This window comes from Cyprinodon tularosa, unplaced genomic scaffold, assembly GCF_016077235.1.
Source record: "Cyprinodon tularosa strain WSP-4 unplaced genomic scaffold, ASM1607723v1 ctg76, whole genome shotgun sequence".
Classification (NCBI taxonomy): Eukaryota; Metazoa; Chordata; class Actinopteri; order Cyprinodontiformes; family Cyprinodontidae; genus Cyprinodon; species Cyprinodon tularosa.
The window spans coordinates 1,179,888-1,199,681 of NW_024039518.1; the positions used below are offsets into that span (position 1 = coordinate 1,179,888).

The following is a 19,794-nucleotide window of genomic DNA, read 5'->3' on the forward strand; positions in this document are numbered from 1 at the left end:
CAGCGCCATGCCGCGCCTGAATTCCGGGAGCACGCTCAATATACTGTCCACCCGCTGGGGTGACGGGCAAGCAGTCATTGAGATGGAATCCATGGCAATGCCCAGGAAGACAGTCTCCTGTGAGGGGGTCAGACTGCTTTTCTCCATGTTCACCTGCAAGCCCAAGCATCCCACATGATGGAGCACTAACCGAGTATCTCGAACCGCCTGGTCCCACGTCGCAGCACAAATGAGCCAGTCGTCCAGATATGGGAGGATCCTCAATCCCTGTGCCTGCAGAGGAGAGAGGGCTGCTGCAACACATCGGGTGAACACCCTGGGGGACAGCGAAAGTCCGAACGGGAGGACCCTGAACTGGAAATGCCTCCCTTGAAAAGCAAAACGAAGAAACCGCCAATGGGGCGGAGCGATCGGAACGTGAAAATAAGCATCCCTGAGATCTATGGAAGTGAACCAATCGCCCGGGGAAATCGCCTGCAACACTTCCTTGGTGGTCAGCATATGAAAGGGCATGGCCTTCAAGTACACATTCAGGCCTCTGAGGTCCAAGACTGGACGCAAGCCCCCGGTCTTCTTCGGAACCAGAAAATACGTGGAATAAAAGCCCGCTGGATCCAGCAGGGGGTCCACAGGCACTATAGCACCCTTGGCCAGCAAGGTGCAGATTTCTTGGTTCAGTGCCTGTGCCTTCACCGGGTCGTGGATCACAGTCATCCTGACCCGGCCAGGGATAGGTGGCCGGCGGCGGAATTGAAGACGGTACCCCCGGGACAGGGTGGACAACACCCACAAGTCCGGGGTGTGGGCAGCCCAGAAGCTGAGCTGTCCCGGGGAAAAATAACCGACCGCCGGCCCTAAGGCATCATCTGCGGGTCCCCCGGCCCTTCGAAGGCCCGGGAGGACGCCGGCCAGACTGCGCGGCTCGAAAGGGATGAAAGGACCTCGTCCCAGCCTGGTCTCGAGCTCTGTTCCTCCGATCTAGAGCAGGTCTCTGGACCGATCTCTGACCTGGTAACAGACCCTGGGGCTCAGTGGGAGAAGGAGAAGGCACTAAAGACCTCCGTGAAGGACCCGCAGCTGCCCAGGTGCTTACTGGCTGGCGATCACGTCTGTGAAGCCCTGCCAGCTGTTGCCTCGTTCTAGAGGCCTGAGCCGTACGGTCCAAGGCGTCCAGTGCCGCTGAACCAAAAAGCTCCCCCGGGACCACAGGCAGGGCCCGGAGGGTCCTCCTACAAGGCTCAGTTAGTGGTGACTGCGCCAACCAGACCTGGCGGCGAGCATGAACCAGTGTGGGGAGTGTGCGTCCAAGTTCCCTCGTCATAAGAGCAAAGGCCTGCAGAGATGCATCAACCAGGCCTTGCGTGGCATGATCCAGCGGAACAGATTCCAAGGAGGAAGACAGGGCCAGCATAAGATGGGAGAGAGAGTTCCCAATCCGGCCCATGCGGGCCCCAGAGTCATAGGCCTTACAGAGAAGGTCGTCGGTAATACGGCACTGAGGACGCGGACAACGGGCATTGGGCCGCAAGGCCTCATCAGGCGGGATTATAAGAGAGGCAATGCCCGGTTCCACCGCTGGCATCTGCCCCAAGCCAACCTTGGGTGCCTCCTGCATAGCTGCCAGGACCCTGCCATCCGTCGTCAGACGTGAAAACGCCTTGGTGTCTGACCAGCAAGCATGAAGTTCCCGCACATACTCCGCCGAGGGAGGAACCACAAAGGCAGTCTCTGACCTACTGCGCCTAAAGAAGGCGCTGGAAGCCGCAGGCTGGGCATGAGGAACACTAATCTGTAAACGGGCAAGAGCCGTTCGAATAGCGGATGTCACAGACTCCCCCGCATCCTCCTGGGAGGCAATGGAGTCCGACCCAGAGGCCCCGGAGCCCAGCTCCGGAAGGTCCTCACAGAAATGGGTGCCAGAGGCGGCCACAGAAACGGCATCGTCGTCATTGACTGACGTTTCATCCTGCTCGGTAGGGAGAGCCGTGCCGCGATCACCAGCAGTCTGAAAGGACTGGAGGAGGGCTTTCATTTGGGCCAGCTCAGTAGTGAGATGATCCACTCTGGTGGACAACCTCCCTGCATCGGTCCGTCTAGCACGCTTTGTCGGTACCGAAGGTGCAGCCACAGTAGATCGTTTGCACACCGCTTTCTCCATCGGCAAACGAGCACGCGGCGAAGCGCCCGCCCAGTCGGTAGGCTGCTCCAGTGCAGCCAACCGATCCAGTCTGACCGACCGGGGCATGACGCGACAGTTGGGGCAAGCGTCATCTGACAGCGCCTCCTGGAGATGTTCCACACCGAGGCAGGAGGGACACAAGTCATGCCCGTCATCCGGCTGAAGTGGAGCCAGACAGGTCGAGCAACATAAATTATCCAGCATCATACTGCTGAAAGGCGTGATCAGCCTGCTACCAAGGACAAGTCAACACGAGCAGGAAACGCTACTGGCGACTCGATTATTAACTAAAGATGAACTCAGCACGAGCAGAGACGCCACTGGTGAGTTTAGGCAAACAAACTATAGAAGAACCCAACGCGAGCAGAAACGCTACTGGTGGGCTTAGGCAAACAAACTGAAAACAACTCAGCGCGAGCAGAAACGCCACTGGTGAGTGTAGATAAACAAACTATGGAAGAACCCAACGCGAGCAGAAACGCTACTGGTGGGCTTAGGCAAACAAACTGAAAACAACTCAGCGCGAGCAGAAACGCCACTGGTGAGTGTAGATAAACAAACTATAGAAGAACCCAACGCGAGCAGAAACGCTACTGGTGGGCTTAGGCAAACAAACTGAAAACAACTCAGCGCGAGCAGAAACGCTACCGTGAGTCAAAAGAGCCACAAAATTAACGTGGCAAATCAAAGCGAACAGTAAACTACTGCTGAGAAAAGAACGAAAACTTACCAGTCACCGCAGATCTGGTAAGGTGAAAGCAGCTTGTGCAGCCCCTGGAGGGCGAGACTTACCCGCAGCTCCGACCAAACCCGGTCACGGGGCTACCAGCAACAAGCAGCCAGGAAACTAGTGGTATACACAGAAGCAACCAGCTTCACACGACCACACTCCTGTACTCAACACACCTGCGCGCGAGAAGAACAAAAGGGATTGATTGCCGGGTGCCACGTGACTATATAGAGTCACGTGGGTCCCCGGCAGGTCACAGCTGACTTTGTTGTCATTAATACTCGACCTGCGCATGCGCATGAATGATCATTCAGTGCTTGAAGCACAGCCTCTGGCGGTCAGTAGGGATGAAATAGAACTCCCTTTTAACAGCAAGAAACCTCCAGCAGAACCAGACTCAGTGTGAGCGGCCATCTGCCGAGGCCGACTGGGGTTCAAAGAGGCAGAAGCAGAGATAAAGAAAGCAACTGTAAAAGGCGGCTCCGTCCAGGAAACACACAGCCAGGCAGAGGAGCTCTGAGCCAGCTCCCATGTCAGAGGATGAAGAGAGCACATCCAGCCAGTCACAGTAAGAGAAACAGGACTACACTGGATGATTATTTCAGTAATCGATTAATCACTATTAGACCCATCCATCCATCCATCCATCCATCCATCCATCCATCCATCCATCCATCCATCCATCCATCCATCCATCCATCCATCCATCCTTTAATCTGAAAATACGTCTAATATAAAGCTCTTATCATTTCCGGTTTCGCCTCTACGTCAGCGGAAGTGCTCCCTGAGCAACAGCATCAGGAGGAAAAAAACCCTACAATGATTGAAGAAAACGGTCCTTCTGCACATGTAGGTGTCTCTCTCTCTCATATTTTTGAGTCGTTTATTCTAAATCCAAAGCGTAAAGTCTGAGAAATAAATATATTTGATTTGAAAAAAAAAAAAACAGCTTTATTAGGAGTCCAGGTCGAGATAAACATTAGCTTGCGGCTAACATATTAGCTCGTTCATCTGTTTTTTTTACTGTAACAATCTCGTGGGTTTTAGTTTAGATTTACTAAAACTGTCGAAACCTCATCACAATGATTACTAATAGTTTTTGGCCACGTGCTGCTCCTACCAAATGTAATCATTTAATATTTTAAAAGTTCGATTTGCTGATTTTGAAGATTGAAGTAGGTTATATCATAACAATAAAGCCTATTTCTGCCTCTGTGGTGGAATAGAAATTAATCTTCATCTCATATTTATGAGACAACTGTTAGAATAAATAATTATTACCTCATAAAGGCTTGCAGGGTCATAGTAAACACATGAGATGCTGTCATTATTAGAGACAACCACGATACTTGGTTGTCATTATAATGCATGTTATCATTTATAGGTATCTTGTTAACTACTTTAATCATAAATATATGTTACTATTTCTCTTTTTGAGACACTGTCATAATAATTTAGAAATTTCTTATTAAGATATACTGTCATTATTATTTTAATATACTCCATGATTTACCCACTTATTATTATCTATTAATCAAAAATATATTTTGTTTTGATATATTATAACTATATTAATATATATTCATGGGGGAGTGGTTCTCATACAGAATCAGTGTGATCTGAAACCTTTGTTGTCCTCTCATCTAGGAGCAGTCTGAAGTGTCCCCCTCGTCCCAGGCCAGGCAGAAGCTGGAGGGGCTCTTGAACAAGAACATGAGGATCCGCATGACGGATGGACGGACCCTGGTGGGGCTCTTCCTCTGCACAGACCGGGACTGCAATGTGATTCTGGGCTCGGCTCAGGAGTTCCTCAAATCCTCAGGTAGGACAGGAGGCGAAGGAGAGCAATGGATCAGTTTGCTACTCCTATTTTTTTTATTTATATATGTATATTTATATTTTTATGTAAATATATATATATATATTTAAAAAAAGAATAAGTTTAATAAAGAGAATAAGTTTAAAATGGACATTTAAAGACATGGACCACTGGCTTTTAAAGCTAAAGTTTCCAGGCCGCTGTAAAAAAATTAATATATATATATTTTTATGATATAAGAAATATAGGGATGATTGATCAAAATAATTTTTTTTTTTTAACAATCAGTGACACAAATACATCTGTTAGGGAAGATATGTGAACAAAACAAAAAGCTCTCATTACCTGGTTGCATAATTAAGCACAACCTTCCTCCTCATCTCTTACCATCGAGTCTCCTTTAGTTCACACCTGCTCTTAATTATACTTTAATCTGATTAACCTTTAAAACCTTTTTTGTATCTATTAGCTAAGGTTGTATTTTGCAGAAAGAAATTAAAGAATCAATCAGTCTAGGATGAGGAGCAAAACTTTTTAAAGTTTCTTGAACACAGTGTGGTACATTTATTTTAGTAAATTAAAAAAAAACTTTGGGACGTTACAAAAAGATGTATTTCCAGCTGGTAATGATCGTGCTCTACGAGTGAAAACCATCCCATCTATTCTCTATTTCACCTGGACAAGTAGTGAAATTAAATTCTTCTAATGAAAACATTTAAGCCGGGTTCAAAATGGCTGAAAATATCCGGTGTTTATCTACAGAGAGCGATATGTGGAGGAAAGATGATCTCACAACCTAAGAGGCTTTATTGGCATCAGCAGATTGACTGCTACTAAAGAAAACTGAAGTTAACAGAAACCTCAATGGAGGATAAGTCTAGGGCTGAAACAATTAATAAAATTTATGAATACTTGTAAACTAATTTAGAAATCAAATCGTTACCTAAAGTAATAATACACAGACTCTAAAACATGTCAGCTGCTGAAAGAAGAAACCTGCTTACAGCAGTAATTAAGGCAAAACGACAAGATATTTAATCTTGAAAGTTTCCAAGATTAATATATATTATATATATATGGATATGTGCCTTTAGTTAATGTTTTTTTGGACATTTACAATTCATTTAAAATGTATAATATATGCCTTATTAAATCTCCTAACATTTGTTTACAAATGCAAGTTAAAAAAAAAAGTATCTCTTTTTAGATTTATCTATTACTAAAATAATAGATAGACAAGTTAAAGGAATAGTACACCCAAAACATGATTAGCCTTCATTTTCTACTCACCCCCATGCTGAACAACACCCTGGAGTACTTTTTTGATATCTCAAATGCATCTGGAGATCTGGGAGGCTTCTTGCTGTCTGCTGATATTCAAATAATGGAGGTCTATGGTGCCTGAGACAGAAAGGTCCATAAAAGTCCACAAAAACGTGTCAATATTCCTCCATACTGCTCGTCCAATGTATTCCAAGTGTCCTGAGTGGGTAGCATCCAGAATTTACTCGAAACTAAGTCATTTAGAATGTTTTTAGAGCATAAACAGTAGTGTATAGTATTTCCTAAAAGCGCGTTCACAAGTCTACGGAAACCGCGGCAGACCAAACCAGATGAAAGTGCGCATTCAGCTCGGCACAGAACTCATGCTCTTCCTCAACACTGAAGTCCTCAGACATTTTTATTTCGTTGTTTCTTTCTTTGCACAGGTAAACAGCACATTTCTTCTTCTACGCTTGCATTATCGGCAGAGCAGACGCTGAATGCGCACTTTCATCTGGTTTGGTCTGCCAGCTTCCGTAGCGTCCTAAACACGCTGGCGGCGCTTTCAGGAAATCCTATACACTACTGTTTATGCTCTAAAAACATTCTAAATGACTTCGTTTCGAGTAAATTCTGGATGCTACCCACTCAGGACACTTGGAATACATTGGACGAGCAGTATGGAGGAATATTGACACGTTTTTTGTGGACTTTTATGGACCTTTCTGTCTCGGGCACCATAGACCTCCATTATTTGAATATCAGCAGACAGCAAGAAGCCTCCCAGATCTCCAGATGCATTTGAGATATCAAAAAAGTACTCCAGAGTGTTGTTCAGCATGGGGGTGAGTAGAAAATGAAGGCTAATCATGTTTTGGGTGTACTATTCCTTTAAGGGTGTATAAACCTGTTATTTTATCTGTTATTCTTTTACTTCTAACATATTAGTTTGTTTTTCACCTGAAGGTTTAAATTTTCTTGTTGAATAACTAATGATGGAAGGTGATTAATCAAATAGTTTTGTTAAAATACTTTTGGCTCTAATTTACTTTCCAAAAGAGGAGAGAAGTTATTAAGTTGGTGTTTTAGCCAGCTGTTTCTTATTGGTCTATTTTCCATCATAATATGCTGAGATCCACCTCAGCTGAAGATTCTGAAACATTCTTTAATTGGTAGAGCTGTATTTGTGGGTTAAAGGTAAAAGCAAGTTGGTCTGCGTTTTCTGAAGTGGGTTGTTTTTCTGTCCTCAGACACTTTTTCCCAGGGTGAACCCAGAGTCCTGGGCCTGGCCATGATCCCCGGACACCACGTGGTTTCCATAGAGGTGGAGGCTGACAGTCTGGAGGAGGCTGAGGGGTTTGGATTCACCCACTGATGACAGAGCGCCGCCCCACGTTTTTGATCCAGAGACTGTTTCCTGTTGAGGCCCGTGTTCAGACGAGAAGAGGAGTGTGGACCCAGAACCTCTAGATTTTTCTCTTTCCTTTGACGATGAAAAGAAAAGTCCATTGGCAGCAATTATGGAAGCCTCCTCTTCAGACTGAGATCATTTAGGACACCATTTGTTCAAGGATCTTAAAATAAATGGATCAATTTCATCTTTTTAAATTGCTGATTCCAAAATGCCACATTATTTTTTTAATTAAAACATTAGAAAAACCGATTAATCAATTTAAACCTTTACTGTAGGAGCTGCAAATGCTTGAAAAGTTCTGTTTTTCTGTGAAGCACTGAAGTAACAATAAGTTTTTTTTAACCCCAGCTTTACATCTGATGAGCATCATGGAGTCCTCAGACCCCTCACAGCAGTTAGCAGTGCATATATTGCAATATAAAATAGTTCTTAATAGAAAACAGCAGGTTTGACAAAACAAAAAGTGTTTTCTGTTGGATATAGGATTGAGTTGAATTATTGTTGGATTAAAGGCATATTTAATCAAACTGATCTATGATCCCTGGTATAAGATAAATAGCCTGTATGAGAAACATCCCCATATAATGATGCGTGCACCTCCATGCTTTGGTGTTCTTTGGTTTAAAATCAGTATCTGGAGTAATATTCCACACTTTCTAGTGCTTTCAAAAACATTTCTGTGGAACACTCTAGAAGTGGACCTGAGGAGGAAGAATGAGTTCAGTCTGGATGGTTTTTGTCCTTTAATAAACTCCAACATATCCACTGAGTCAGTTTGGCAGCAGAAGAAAAAGGATGCCACAATCAAAACCCTCCTAAAATAAATCTCACTGTTCCTTTCACCTATAAATACGACGACCTCGTCACATTTTGGTTCACAAAACAAGCAGCTACAGTCAGTCTGTCTTTAAGATGAGTTGGTAACAAAATAACTTAAGCGGTGCAAAAATAAGCAAAATAAACAAAATCTGGCTGCAGACAAAATAAAATCACAAACCTATCCTGCAACAATTTAATTTCACTTTTTAGATAAATATCTAAATGATCCGAACAATAAGTGCACTGAAATTGATGCTCTGGCTTTGGCCGAGGTTTTTTATTTATAAATAAGGCTCGCTGATAGCCAATGAAGCTTGAGAGTCAAAAGACTTAAAGTAAATTAAAGGAGAGGAGAAGCTGTGGAGTGTTTTTGCCCTCTTTCCAATCCGAAAAAAAAAAAAAAAAAACAGAAAAGCAAAAATACACACCAGATTTAATTACTTTCTGCTTTCATTCATCAATTTTTCTATCATCTGTATATATACATAGATATACATCTCCAAACCTACACAGGAACCCCGTAGAAGAACCATTAGCTTAAAGCAAGATAGAAAATCCAAAGGAATTCAGTGTTTCACCGTTAATCCAGGAGCTCAAAGTGCTTTTCATTTCATCGACTAGAAAAAGTCTTGATTCTCAATTGTAGAGAAGCTTCATCCCAGTGGGACGTTGACTGAAGTTAGGAAAGCTGGGATTCCTTTAAAGAATACTGCAGGCGAGAATAAAAAGTGGCACGTTGACCTTCTTCCTCCATACGAGGCCCAGAGATTGGCACGAAGAAAGAAACATGAGCAGAGACATCCACAGTTTTCATCCAAAAAACTTTTAACTTCCTTCATCCACCTTTAAAGCAGGTGAAAAACATTGAAATTCATCCCGAGGTTCCTTAGTAATAAAACAAGTTTATGTGACTAAAAGAGCAGATTAGTCTGAACATGCGGCTGCAGTCCTGCTCCTTAGTTGTACTCGAACTTAAAGTGGTAGCTGCCGCCGGACTCGAAGGGGTTAAAGTGGAACGGCCAGGCCCTCTGTCCGCCACCCTGCTGGCTCTCCGGGTCCAGAGGATCCTCCCCCTCATCGAACTTCTGCCTCATCTCTATGGAGTTGGTGGGAAAGATATAAAAAACAAAAGTTAGCAAGACTGAAAAAGAAGAGAGAAAATTAAAACCCAGACACAGCTTTTTATTTTAATTTTCGGACATTTAAAAAGATTTCTAGAAAAGCAGGAAGTGATGTGTGCATCAAACCATCTCCTCACCTGGGTCTGTCAGGACTTCCTTAGCAGAAGCGATGTCGATAAACTTCTTCTCTGCCTCCTTCTTCTCTGCTTCCGACTTGAAGTTGTCAGGATGAAACTGCTGAGCCAGCTTCCTGTACGCCTTGATGATCTCCTGCTTATTAGCATTCCTGAGGGAACGGCGGGACGGATGCTTCATTAAAGAGCTGAACAATTCCAGTTAAAGCAGTTGGAGATGGATCTAGATGGACACTACACCTGCTAACTCCCAGGATCTTGTAGTAGTCTCTTTTACGAGAGATTTTCAGCAGCTTCTGCGCTCGTTCCAGACCATCTTTGATGGCGATGCTGTCGCCGTCGAACTCTCTCGCCTCCTGATAGTCTTCGACAGCTAAAGGATGAAAAAATCACATAAATCTGATATCTGTTTAACACCAAACACTTGTTTATGCGACACTTTTCATGCTAACTCGCTAGATGTATTTTCTTTTTATTCTGCCCTGGACAAATATCTCATGCTAACTGAGGCTTTTAGTGAAACCTTGAGTTTTTCTGTTACCTGAATGGTTTAGTTCTACAACCAGCAACTTCAGTGAGTTTCAGAAGCAGGAATCAGGCGCCAAGTCTGGGTTTCCTGAACCATATTCTAGTTTAAACACAGCTGCTGAGAAATCTTTACAATTTTTGCAGCAACTGGCAACTTTGTGGTTCTTCTTTTTATTTTGAGCGCCCTTCTTATGACTGGTTATTGACAGACAGCCTGTAGTATGTTGACTCCTGCTTTATTCCAGGATCTCAAAGTTAATTTGCTTTATTTACTATAATCCGAGTGTGTGTTTTGGGATTACTGTCCTGTTGGCAGAACCCAGACTTGTAGGACTTGGTCTTTCTACCTTTCTCGTAGTCCTGGTTGAGGATGTAGGCCTCTGCTCGGTCACGGAGGACGTTGGCGTTGCGAGGGTCTCTCTGATGGGCCTCTGAACAAACATCGATGGCCTCGGCTGCTAACTGAAGCTGCATTAGCGTGAAGAGCAACAAGTATTAGAGACTAAATGACGACTAAAACATGATAAAGTCCCTAATGTGGCAGACGTCTTTTTTTTCCCTCACCTTGACTAAACAGAAGCAGATCCTCTCTTTAGCCCGGTTGATATAGGACTGGACGTTTGGCTCCGTCTTCATTACTGATTCATATTTATCAATAGCTTCTTGGTACCTGATTGAGGAGAGAGAGTAATAAACAAAGAAAAAATAACTGATGTCACATCATCTTGCAGCTTTCTAAACAAAGTGTGAGGGCAACATGATCTAACTATCTGGAAACTGTTGATGCAAAAAACCCAAAAAACAGTGAGCAGTCATCTCAAAGATCCTTTGTTCTGATTAATGTCATGAATATGTAATGTTGTGACACACGGAAACAGAGAGAACTATATTACAATAAAAAACATGTAATGCAGGTTAAAAAAAAAAAGGTTTAAATGTGTGTTTTTGGTAGCATAAGACCACAATTAATGTTCCCTCTAATTTGCCATGTGTCTGGAGAAAAAAACAAGCCTCCCGAGTACACTGAGGCTCTGTAAGAACACAAACCAAATATTTCCAGTGCATTTTCATAATTATTTTATTTAATGTGGTTTTGTAAGGTCGCCCTTTCTCCATATAATGTATAGAATAATCAAGGTGCACCGACCTGTCCTCATTGATGAGCTCCTCTGCAGAATCCAGCTGCTTGCTGAGCTTCTTCACCTGCTTGTAGTGGCTGAAACACTCTTTGTCGTCCTGGTCGAGCTTCAGACACTCCCTGATGTGGCTGTGAGCAAAACAAGGTGACAGACATGGAGTCAGGGAACATGGAGGCCAAACAAATTAGCAGAGGAGTAGGGAGATGAAATGCTTGGATTTGCATGACCAAAAGTGCAGCAGGCTCACTTGAGGGACTCGTGGTGCTCTCCCAGGCTGTAATGCAGCTTGCTAAGCTTCAGGAAGGCTGCTCGGTTATCGTTGCGTAATCTAGCAGCGGGGGTGAGATCCTGGATGGCTTTCTGCGGATCCCCCATCCGCATGTAGCAATCGGCCCGAAGCTCCCTTGACTCTGGATCCCAGGGAGAGATCTGAGATACAAAATGACATTAAAGAGATAAAACAACATTTCCAACAGTTAAAACACTTCAAATCCTAAAAGTAATGCTTTCCACATACAAAGAAAATGGTCAGTATTGAGAAATTGGCCCCTCCAATCGCCACACCCACCTCTATAACCCTCTCCAATGCGTTGATGGTGCCGCTGTAGTCCCCCTGGTGGTACGCGGCGTGGGCTTCCTCCTGCAGTTCCTCCAGCTCGTTCGTCTTCATCAGCTGCTCCTGAGCTTCACTGTGGTCGGCAGAACCCCGCAGCTGGGAAAGAAAAAAACAGGTGGATGCTGATCTCCATCGGGGGAAAGCATTACATGCATCATTTCACTGCTTCCGATGTGTTTAGGGCACGTTTCTTATTCTTTACTACCGTATTTTCACGACTATAAGGCGCACTTAAACGTCTTTTTTTTCCCTCAAAATGTGCGGTGCGCCCTATGGTGCGGTGCGCCCTATGTGTGTTGTAACTGCGACTTTTGAGACCACCTCATTGAGGAGATGATGAAAGAGTGGCTGAATGTAAGGAGACCAGGTGTTTTTTTTCCACCCCTCACCATCGCTGTTAATATGTAACTCCATGCGTGCCCATCTCACAGCTGATGTGAAAAACATGGGGAAACAAATTAACGCTGTGCTCGCTGTTCAACCGCTCGACATCGGTGTGAACCGTACCCAGCAGGTGCAGCAGAAGCTGCGAGTTTACATGCAAAGTCAATGGTTGACGCGCGTATAGGTGCAGCAAAAGGTCCTGCAGCGCGTTTTGGTGCAGCACGTCGGGAGCGTTTAAGCATCTGACGCACCGCCAACGCGCTGCTGCTGCTCAGATGGAAAAATTGAAGTTTTGCTGCTGGACGCGCCGCATCAACCAATCAGAGAAGCTGATCTGGGAGCTGACAGCGAGACAGACACAGCGCTCTGATGACATATGATATTAATGCAAATGAAAAAGGCTGGATGAATGAGGAGATGATGAAACCAGGTGCTTTTTTCCACGCATCACCATCGCTGCGTGCCCATCTCACAGCCGATGTGAAAAAAAGATGAATCAAATGAACGCTGTGCTCGCCGTTATCCCGGGGGTCTGACAAAGGAACTTCCACCGCTCGACATCGGTGTGGAGCGGCCGTTCACAGTAAGGTTGCGAGCGGCGTGGGAGCGATGGATGACAGACGGAGACCACAGTTTCACGATAAGTGGAAGGCAGCGCCGTGCAAGTTACGCCACCGTTTGCGGATGGATTGTAGATGGACTGTGTCTGCTGGCTCTGTTGTTCAAGCTTTCGCAAAAGCCGGCATTATTTCTGAGGAGCTGCGCTGCACGGAAAGTGACTCTGACAGCGAAGAAGGGGAAACTGGCATGTCTGATTTAGCGCAGCTGTTTTATTCAGAGGAATGCTGAGGATAACAGAGGATGATGACTTTGATGGGTTTGATTAATACTTTGTAATAAATACATGAATAAAGCACAATCATACTCAGGTTTGCTCCCGCTCTATTTTTCTACCTGAAAACTTAATTCAACAGCAGCCTGTGGGCGCGTCTCCTCCTCTTCAGCGCGGTGGCTGGCAGGTGTTTTTTCATCTAAATAATCTAAATCTTGCAGCTATATTTGCTGTGATCAGTTGGAATAAAGTAGTTTTAATATGTTTTTAAGTGAGAAAGGCCACCTGAAAACTTAATAATTGCAGTCAGTTCATCCAGATTATCTATTTCTGTCGGAGGCGCTCAGACCCCCACATAACAGCGGTGCGCCGACAGGAGAAATCCTTTCGTTCACCGCGGCTGCTGGCAGGTGTTTTTCATCTAAATAATTTAAACTGCAGGCACCAGGATACCGGTAATAAAAGCGAACATATTCCGTCGGCAGGTTTCAGGATTTTAAGTTAATTTAGGAGTGACCACAGCGCTGTGTCATCTGCGATGTGTCTGTCTCACGGCCAGCTGCCAGGTTTGATTAATACTTTGTAATAAATACATGAATAAAGCACAGTCATACTCAGTTTTGCCCCCGCTGTATTTTTAAATACGCAGTAGAGGTATTTAAAGGTAGTAGAGGACATGTACCTGTATATAAAAAACGCGCCCTATAGTCCGGTGCGCCTTATGTGTGTGTTAAATACAGAAATGGGACACATAACTGAGAGTGCGCCTTTTAGTCCGGTGCGCCTTATGGTCGTGAAAATATGGTACAAACATGCAGTTTGATTATTCTGATTAACCTGAATGTTGCTTGGCAGTGAAAGTTCCTGTTTTATAAAAGCTGGTTAAAAAAAAAAAAGCTTAACATTTTGTCTCATTTAAGGCATAAAACTGATCATTTAAGAGAAGAAACCTTCAAATAGAGGCTTAAACAATCCACTGGTTTTATGAAAGGATGTTTTGACAAAATCTGTTATTTAACATTAAATATCAATTTTTTTAAAAGAGTCTATTTTCTGCATTATTTAATTTTTATTAAAATTTTGCATTTGAACCCTGATTCTTGCTCAGCAGCATAAATACCAAACACACCCCAAGAGCTGCAACTAATGGCTATGTTGTTAATCGATTATTCGGTACAATATTTTTTCAATTCTTGGATTAATGAAGATTTTTTTTACAGAAATTAAACTAGGAGAAACTGGCACGAAAAATATTGATGGACAGGAAAAAAGTTTTCATCTTAAATGCTAAATGTCATTTTTTTATGATTTGGTTTTACTTATCGCTCTGAGCGGGTAGCTCTGCCAGTTCTAGAGTGTCTATTCTCCAGTTACGATTAATTGATGGTTAAATTAGTCGCCGATCATTTCAATAATGGATTCATTCTTTCAGGCCTACATACCACCATCTCAAAGTCCTCCCTGGCCTCCTGTGTGTTTCCCTGCTTCAGCAGGATGTTTCCTCTCTGCAACCGGGCCTGAAACGAAAGTGGGACGCTGTGAGAAAGATCGTCATGTCGGCGTTTTAAAAAAGCCTCGGAGAACGACTTACAGGCAGGAAGTCGGGCTTCAGCTGGATGGCGTGGGTCAGATCAGGCAGCGCTGACCTGGACCTACCCATGGCCAGGAACACAGCGGCTCTCTTATAGTAGGTCAGGTAGTTCTCAGAGTCTCCCTCTGGAAAATGAAGGAAATTTACTTTTTGGCAAACATTTTGACAAAAGAAAAAAAGGTGTGTAAAATACAGCAGATTTAAGCCTGAATGAGGTGATTCAGAGAGCCTGGATGTTTGAGACTTCTTGAATGCTCTGTGTAACCTTACCCACGGCTGAGTGGTAGTGGGACAGAGCTTCGGCGAGTTGACCGGCCGCCAGGAGCTTACGGCCCATCTCTAAGTGATGCTCGATCTCGGCTTGAGTCGCCCCAAGGACGCCTGTAACACAAAACCAAGCTTAAATCACACTGGAACTATGACCAATGACCTGTTCTCACAATAATCTGGTGACAAAACAAATCACTGAGTGGCGGCTGCCTAAAAGCTCCACCTGGGTCGGTTAGATGTTTAAACTGCATTATCGTGCCGTTATCTGCTAAGCAGTATCAGCTGTGCTGCCGCATCTTGTTTTATCCTGCTGCCCACCTAGCGTGCAGCGCTACACATTCTGCATGACCACAGAATGATCATGGAAGCAGCGGCAGGGTCTGAGAAAATAACCTGCAATTGTCCGGTCCTGCACGCTCAACTCTACGGAGCCCCTAAAGGGACATGGAGGGGAAAAAAAAAAACTTTTGAGAGATCCCGCAATAGTTTTGCAAGATCTCGCAAAACTATTGCAGGATCTCGCAAAAGTTCTTTTTTCCCCCTCCATGTCCCTTTAGGGGCTCTGTACAACTCAACAAATTCTGCTCTTCTAGCTGTACAGAAATGCGTCTTTGCGTGTGCTTAGCTCAGAGTCTGCATTTCATGCTCCACTCTGATGGTTCGCTCTCAGCTGTCTGGTTCTTCCCGCTCTCGCTATTTAATAAACTATGTGGCTGATCATCCTCTGCAAAGCGTAAAAAAATCCCTGTGCCCAAGTATCAAGATTTTGTTTCTTCTTCTTGCTCACAATAGGTGATACTAAACCTTCTTTACTTTATACCCAAAAGGAAACCCTATATTATACCCTATGAAAATATTTCATTGCATTCTGTATATTTTTGGGTAAAGAGCCAGGTGAAAAGGTACTTGGATATGTAATGTAAATGTTTCCTTGTATTGTCATTAAAATATTTTCTCTGTTGCCTTTACATATTTCTATATTTTAGTTAACATATTCATTCAATTTAGGTCCAGATTACCTTGGCATTACAATGTAGGTTCTCTCTGTATTTAAAAAAAAAAAAATCCAACCCCTGTGAATTTAAATCTACTTTGACCCATAAGCAGCAGTAACCAAGGGGCAAATTGAAGAAATAAAGCCGAAACTGCCAAAATAGAAAGAAGAATGTTTTTGTTCTTTGCCTATTGGAACAATGAAGATTTTATTTATCTGTATGTAATGCATAATTCATAGTACATCAGGAAGTGTTTGCTTTACGATGGAAACCTTGTATGTCTAAAACCATTCCTTTATTGTATATTATGTTAGCTTGTCTGTCTGCTATATTAACCAATATAATGCATTGAACTAAACCTGCCATTTTCACAGCTTTTGTGAGACACATTTTTTTTTTTTTTTTTACAAAGTAGGGCATTAATTGATAAAAAAGTTTATTTGAATTCTATAAATCAAAGTTTTCTGCCCAACACCAATGATGAACTGCATGGCAGAATTCTATACAGATTGTAGCATCTAGGCAAGAGCTGTCAATCTGGTGAAGAATCTGGTTGTTATTTGAAATTGTAAAGGTTTACTTTTTTGGCAACATAAAACTAGACTAAAACCTTTTAAAGTTTTAGTCGACTAAAACCAACTAAATCTATCACATACCATAATTACTATGATGCGACCAAGACTAATAATAGTTTTTTTATCCTGAAGACTAAGATTAAATCTAAGATGGCTGTGAAAAAAACACTGCACATATGCATTATTTAGTTTTATTCTAATAAATCGAATGCATAAAAAAACCTCATAGTTAAACATATAAACTTTACTTTTTCCTTACTTTTCCCCAAAACAAGTAGATAGCAAATCTTTCAGACAGCTTTGAGGACACAGATATACTGATTTACAATTTTAAGTCGGACTAATCTATTTTTTCCCCCTAACTTCTATAAGACATAAATGAGAAAACAATGCTGCAGACTCTATGTCAGAAATACAGAAACAATACAGCTCACTTACTTAATGCTTCAGAGTAAATGTTTAAAACCTTTATCTGATTTCTATTAGACTAATAAACTGCATCATTGGCTGGCTCATTTATGGATAAAAAAATTGTTGTAATCAGATGAATAATTATGAAAAATTTAACAAATTTTTATTCAAGCGTCTAACGCGTTTATGACTGATCATTCTCACAGAGTGATTATTACATCTTTATAAATAGGGAAAATTATAGGATAGGATCGGTGAAATACATGCATTTCTGATTTACCCTGATATGATTTTATTAAAACACTATTTAGCAAATATTTGCAGAGAAAGCTGCAGATCTATACTACGGTTAATGTGTATTTCTCAAGTTTCTTAAACGTTTGGTTTCGTTTCAAGACTTTGTTGTGTTGTATACTAGATAGATAGATAGATAGATAGATAGATAGATAGATAGATAGATAGATAGATAGATAGATAGATAGATAGATAGATAGATAGATAGATAGATAGATAGATAGATAGATAGATAGATAGATAGATAGATAGATAGATAGATAGATAGATAGATAGATAGATAGATAGATAGATAGATAGATAGATAGATAGATAGATAGGGTAAATGGTTTTTGAAAGCTACATAAGCCGTGGTGCGGTCCTCTAATGTCAGGACAAAACGTCCTTCTGTGAGGCAGGTGGAAACTTTAGAAACCTGACCCTGTAAGTTGTCAGAAGACCGTAACCTGCTGTTTTAGTGTAGAAATGTTGCTTTTATGTTAGCAGCCCTTCTGTTTGTAGCTGTAAGAGCGGTCTCACCGTCTAGCTGGATGTCCAAAAGCACACAGAGCAGAGCCAGGGAGCACAGCAGCCCGCTGGAACCTCCTGCCCGCAGACACCACTCCATCTCTGGGTCGGCTCACACCGGGACACCGGGCAGACGGACTTCACGGCTCTGCTTCCCGCTTTGTTTCATTGGGAACGGCTGGACCCGTTCTGACAGCCCGGACAACAGCCCCGGTGGTATATTTACGGTCCAGGTCCCTCACTCCTCCGGGCGGAACTAAGAGGAGGAATTAAAAAGTTCCTCAGCTGAGCCGGTGGTTTGACAGCAGCCCCAAACACCCACAACATGAAAAAAGTTACTTTACGAAAAATTAGCTTCTCTAATCAATGTGGGAAGCTAACCCAACGACAGTCTGTGTAGTTTAAAAGCGATACCTTTCCGTCTGTTCTCAGCCTCGCTCTCGCTTACTGGCCTACATTTTTCTGATTGGTCCACATGGCTCACATCCGGGTTTGTCTCTAAACGTGGGCTCTTCTGATTGGACAAACTATTTTAACGCTGCTGGCACTCCCTATATATATCACTTCTCAGATAGAGCAAGACTTGATGGGTTGTTACTATTTAGGAAAGAATTGCAATCAATCTTTACCTCTATTAGTCATCAAAACAAAGAAATGGATAAAATCCTTAACTTACACATATTACTTGGCAAATATTTTGTTCACAAAAATAAATTCCAAAAAAACAAACCACATCTCCAGTATTTCATATTTAAATAAGAAATTATATACAATCGGCATATTAAATGAACTGTAAAATAAATAAAAATAAAAAATCGCACACATATTTCAGAAATTTAAACTACACTCATAATTTCTCAAATGACCTCACTCTACTCTCCATCTCAATACATTTTGTCTTAGAGCTCCGGATCTTTAATTTTGAATTGTTGTGACGTTTGATACATTTGTTACTGAGGAACTTTAAAAATATGAATGGCGTACTTTCTGTAAATATTGTCCATATGTAATTAAACAAAGCACACACTATGCACAGTCTGCCATACACACACCATGTGGCAACTTTATCAACAGATAAAGAAAGATAAACCTAAAAAATATAGGCTACATATATCTGTTGATATGAAAGCTTAAAAAGCTCCTCTTAAAGAAAAATCCAAACCTGTATTTTACATGTTGGGGAGGAAGAGAAAGAGACACGTACAAGCCACTTGTATCTTAAACGGTAAGGTAAACTATTAGCACCCAAATCAACATAGAACAACTTTTAAAGTAGAACCTCCACATTAAACCAGCAGCTAAGTAATACTGGGGTGAAGAATAATCACAAAAAAACTTGGTTTCTGAAAAGTAGGTTTCCAATTAAAACCTTAAGAAATTCTAATTCTGACACATGGTTGGGGAATGTTTTGCTGCCTCGGGGCGTAAGCAGTTTGCACTCTTTCCTGATTTTGTGAAACTGTATCTTATCAGATTATAATATGGACAGGAGGCATTGTTCTAAAAATTTTACTATATTAATGTAGGCAGGTGTTTCAGGAATAAACAAAAGATAGTACAGAGAAAAGGTGATACAGTGGGGTTTCAAAGAACATAAGTAAGATTAATTCAATTCAATTCAGTTTATTTATATAGCGCCAAATTCACAACACATGTCATCTCAAGGCACTTCACAGTTCAACCAGATCATAAAGTCAAATTGATACAAAGTTCTCCATCTAAGGAAAACCAGTTGATTGCATCGACTCATTGACTCAATACAATCCCTCACACTAAGCATGCTTGTAGCGACAGTGGAGAGGAAAAACTCCCTTTAAACAGGAAGAAACCTCCAGCAGAACCAGGCTCAGTGTGAGCGGCCATCTGCCGAGGCCGACTGGGTTCAAGAAGACGGAAGCAGAGACACAAAAGCAGCTGTAATAGGCGGCCCCGTCCAGGAAACACACAGCCAGGCAGACGAGCTCCGAGCCAGCTCCCATGTCAGAGGACGAAGAAAGCACATCCACCCAGTCACAGCACAGCTGATGTTTCTTTCCAGGATGACGTCACAGCCAAACAGGAACAGACAAGGCAAAGCTACTCTGAGGAAAAGCAGATAGAGCAGAAGGTTAGAGATTGAACTAACAGATTCTGCAGAATAGGAGAATAGAAAGAGAATGAAGCAGAATGATGA

The 19,794-nt window shown here is 42.6% G+C and overlaps 2 protein-coding genes across 2 annotated transcripts; one reads left to right on the forward strand and one right to left on the reverse strand.

The window, feature by feature from the left end:
• The first annotated feature begins 3,663 nt into the window (after positions 1–3,663).
• On the forward strand, positions 3,664–7,936 carry naa38 (N-alpha-acetyltransferase 38, NatC auxiliary subunit). The gene is made up of 3 exons (XM_038270333.1): positions 3,664–3,758; positions 4,557–4,731; positions 7,242–7,936. Exons 1-3 carry the CDS (start codon positions 3,729–3,731, stop codon positions 7,364–7,366), a joined length of 330 nt encoding a protein of 109 aa, XP_038126261.1. The 5' UTR covers positions 3,664–3,728; the 3' UTR covers positions 7,367–7,936.
• A 195-nt stretch (positions 7,937–8,131) lies between these two features.
• Positions 8,132–18,089, reverse strand: dnajc3b (DnaJ (Hsp40) homolog, subfamily C, member 3b). The gene is made up of 12 exons (XM_038270332.1): positions 17,634–18,089; positions 14,840–14,950; positions 14,570–14,694; positions 14,421–14,495; positions 11,715–11,858; positions 11,394–11,575; positions 11,155–11,274; positions 10,572–10,677; positions 10,355–10,475; positions 9,720–9,852; positions 9,483–9,631; positions 8,132–9,320 (listed from the first exon to the last, which is right to left on the reverse strand). The coding sequence occupies exons 1-12, from the start codon at positions 17,719–17,721 to the stop codon at positions 9,181–9,183; spliced, it is 1,494 nt and encodes a 497-aa protein (XP_038126260.1). The 5' UTR covers positions 17,722–18,089; the 3' UTR covers positions 8,132–9,180.
• Positions 18,090–19,794: the final 1,705 nt, after the last annotated feature.

Excerpts from the sequence above, each read along its gene's own strand:
- naa38 (XM_038270333.1), top strand. The coding sequence starts at position 3,729 with ATGATTGAAGAAAACGGTCCTTCTGCACAT. Across the intron at positions 3,759-4,556 it reads AAAACGGTCCTTCTGCACAT|GAGCAGTCTGAAGTGTCCCC; the intron begins GTAGGTGTCTCT and ends CCTCTCATCTAG. Across the intron at positions 4,732-7,241 it reads GGAGTTCCTCAAATCCTCAG|ACACTTTTTCCCAGGGTGAA; the intron begins GTAGGACAGGAG and ends TTCTGTCCTCAG.
- dnajc3b (XM_038270332.1), bottom strand. The coding sequence starts at position 17,721 with ATGGAGTGGTGTCTGCGGGCAGGAGGTTCCAGCGGGCTGCTGTGCTCC. Across the intron at positions 9,853-10,354 it reads CAACCAGGACTACGAGAAAG|CTGTCGAAGACTATCAGGAG; the intron begins GTAGAAAGACCA and ends TTCATCCTTTAG. Across the intron at positions 9,321-9,482 it reads GGAAGTCCTGACAGACCCAG|AGATGAGGCAGAAGTTCGAT; the intron begins GTGAGGAGATGG and ends CCAACTCCATAG.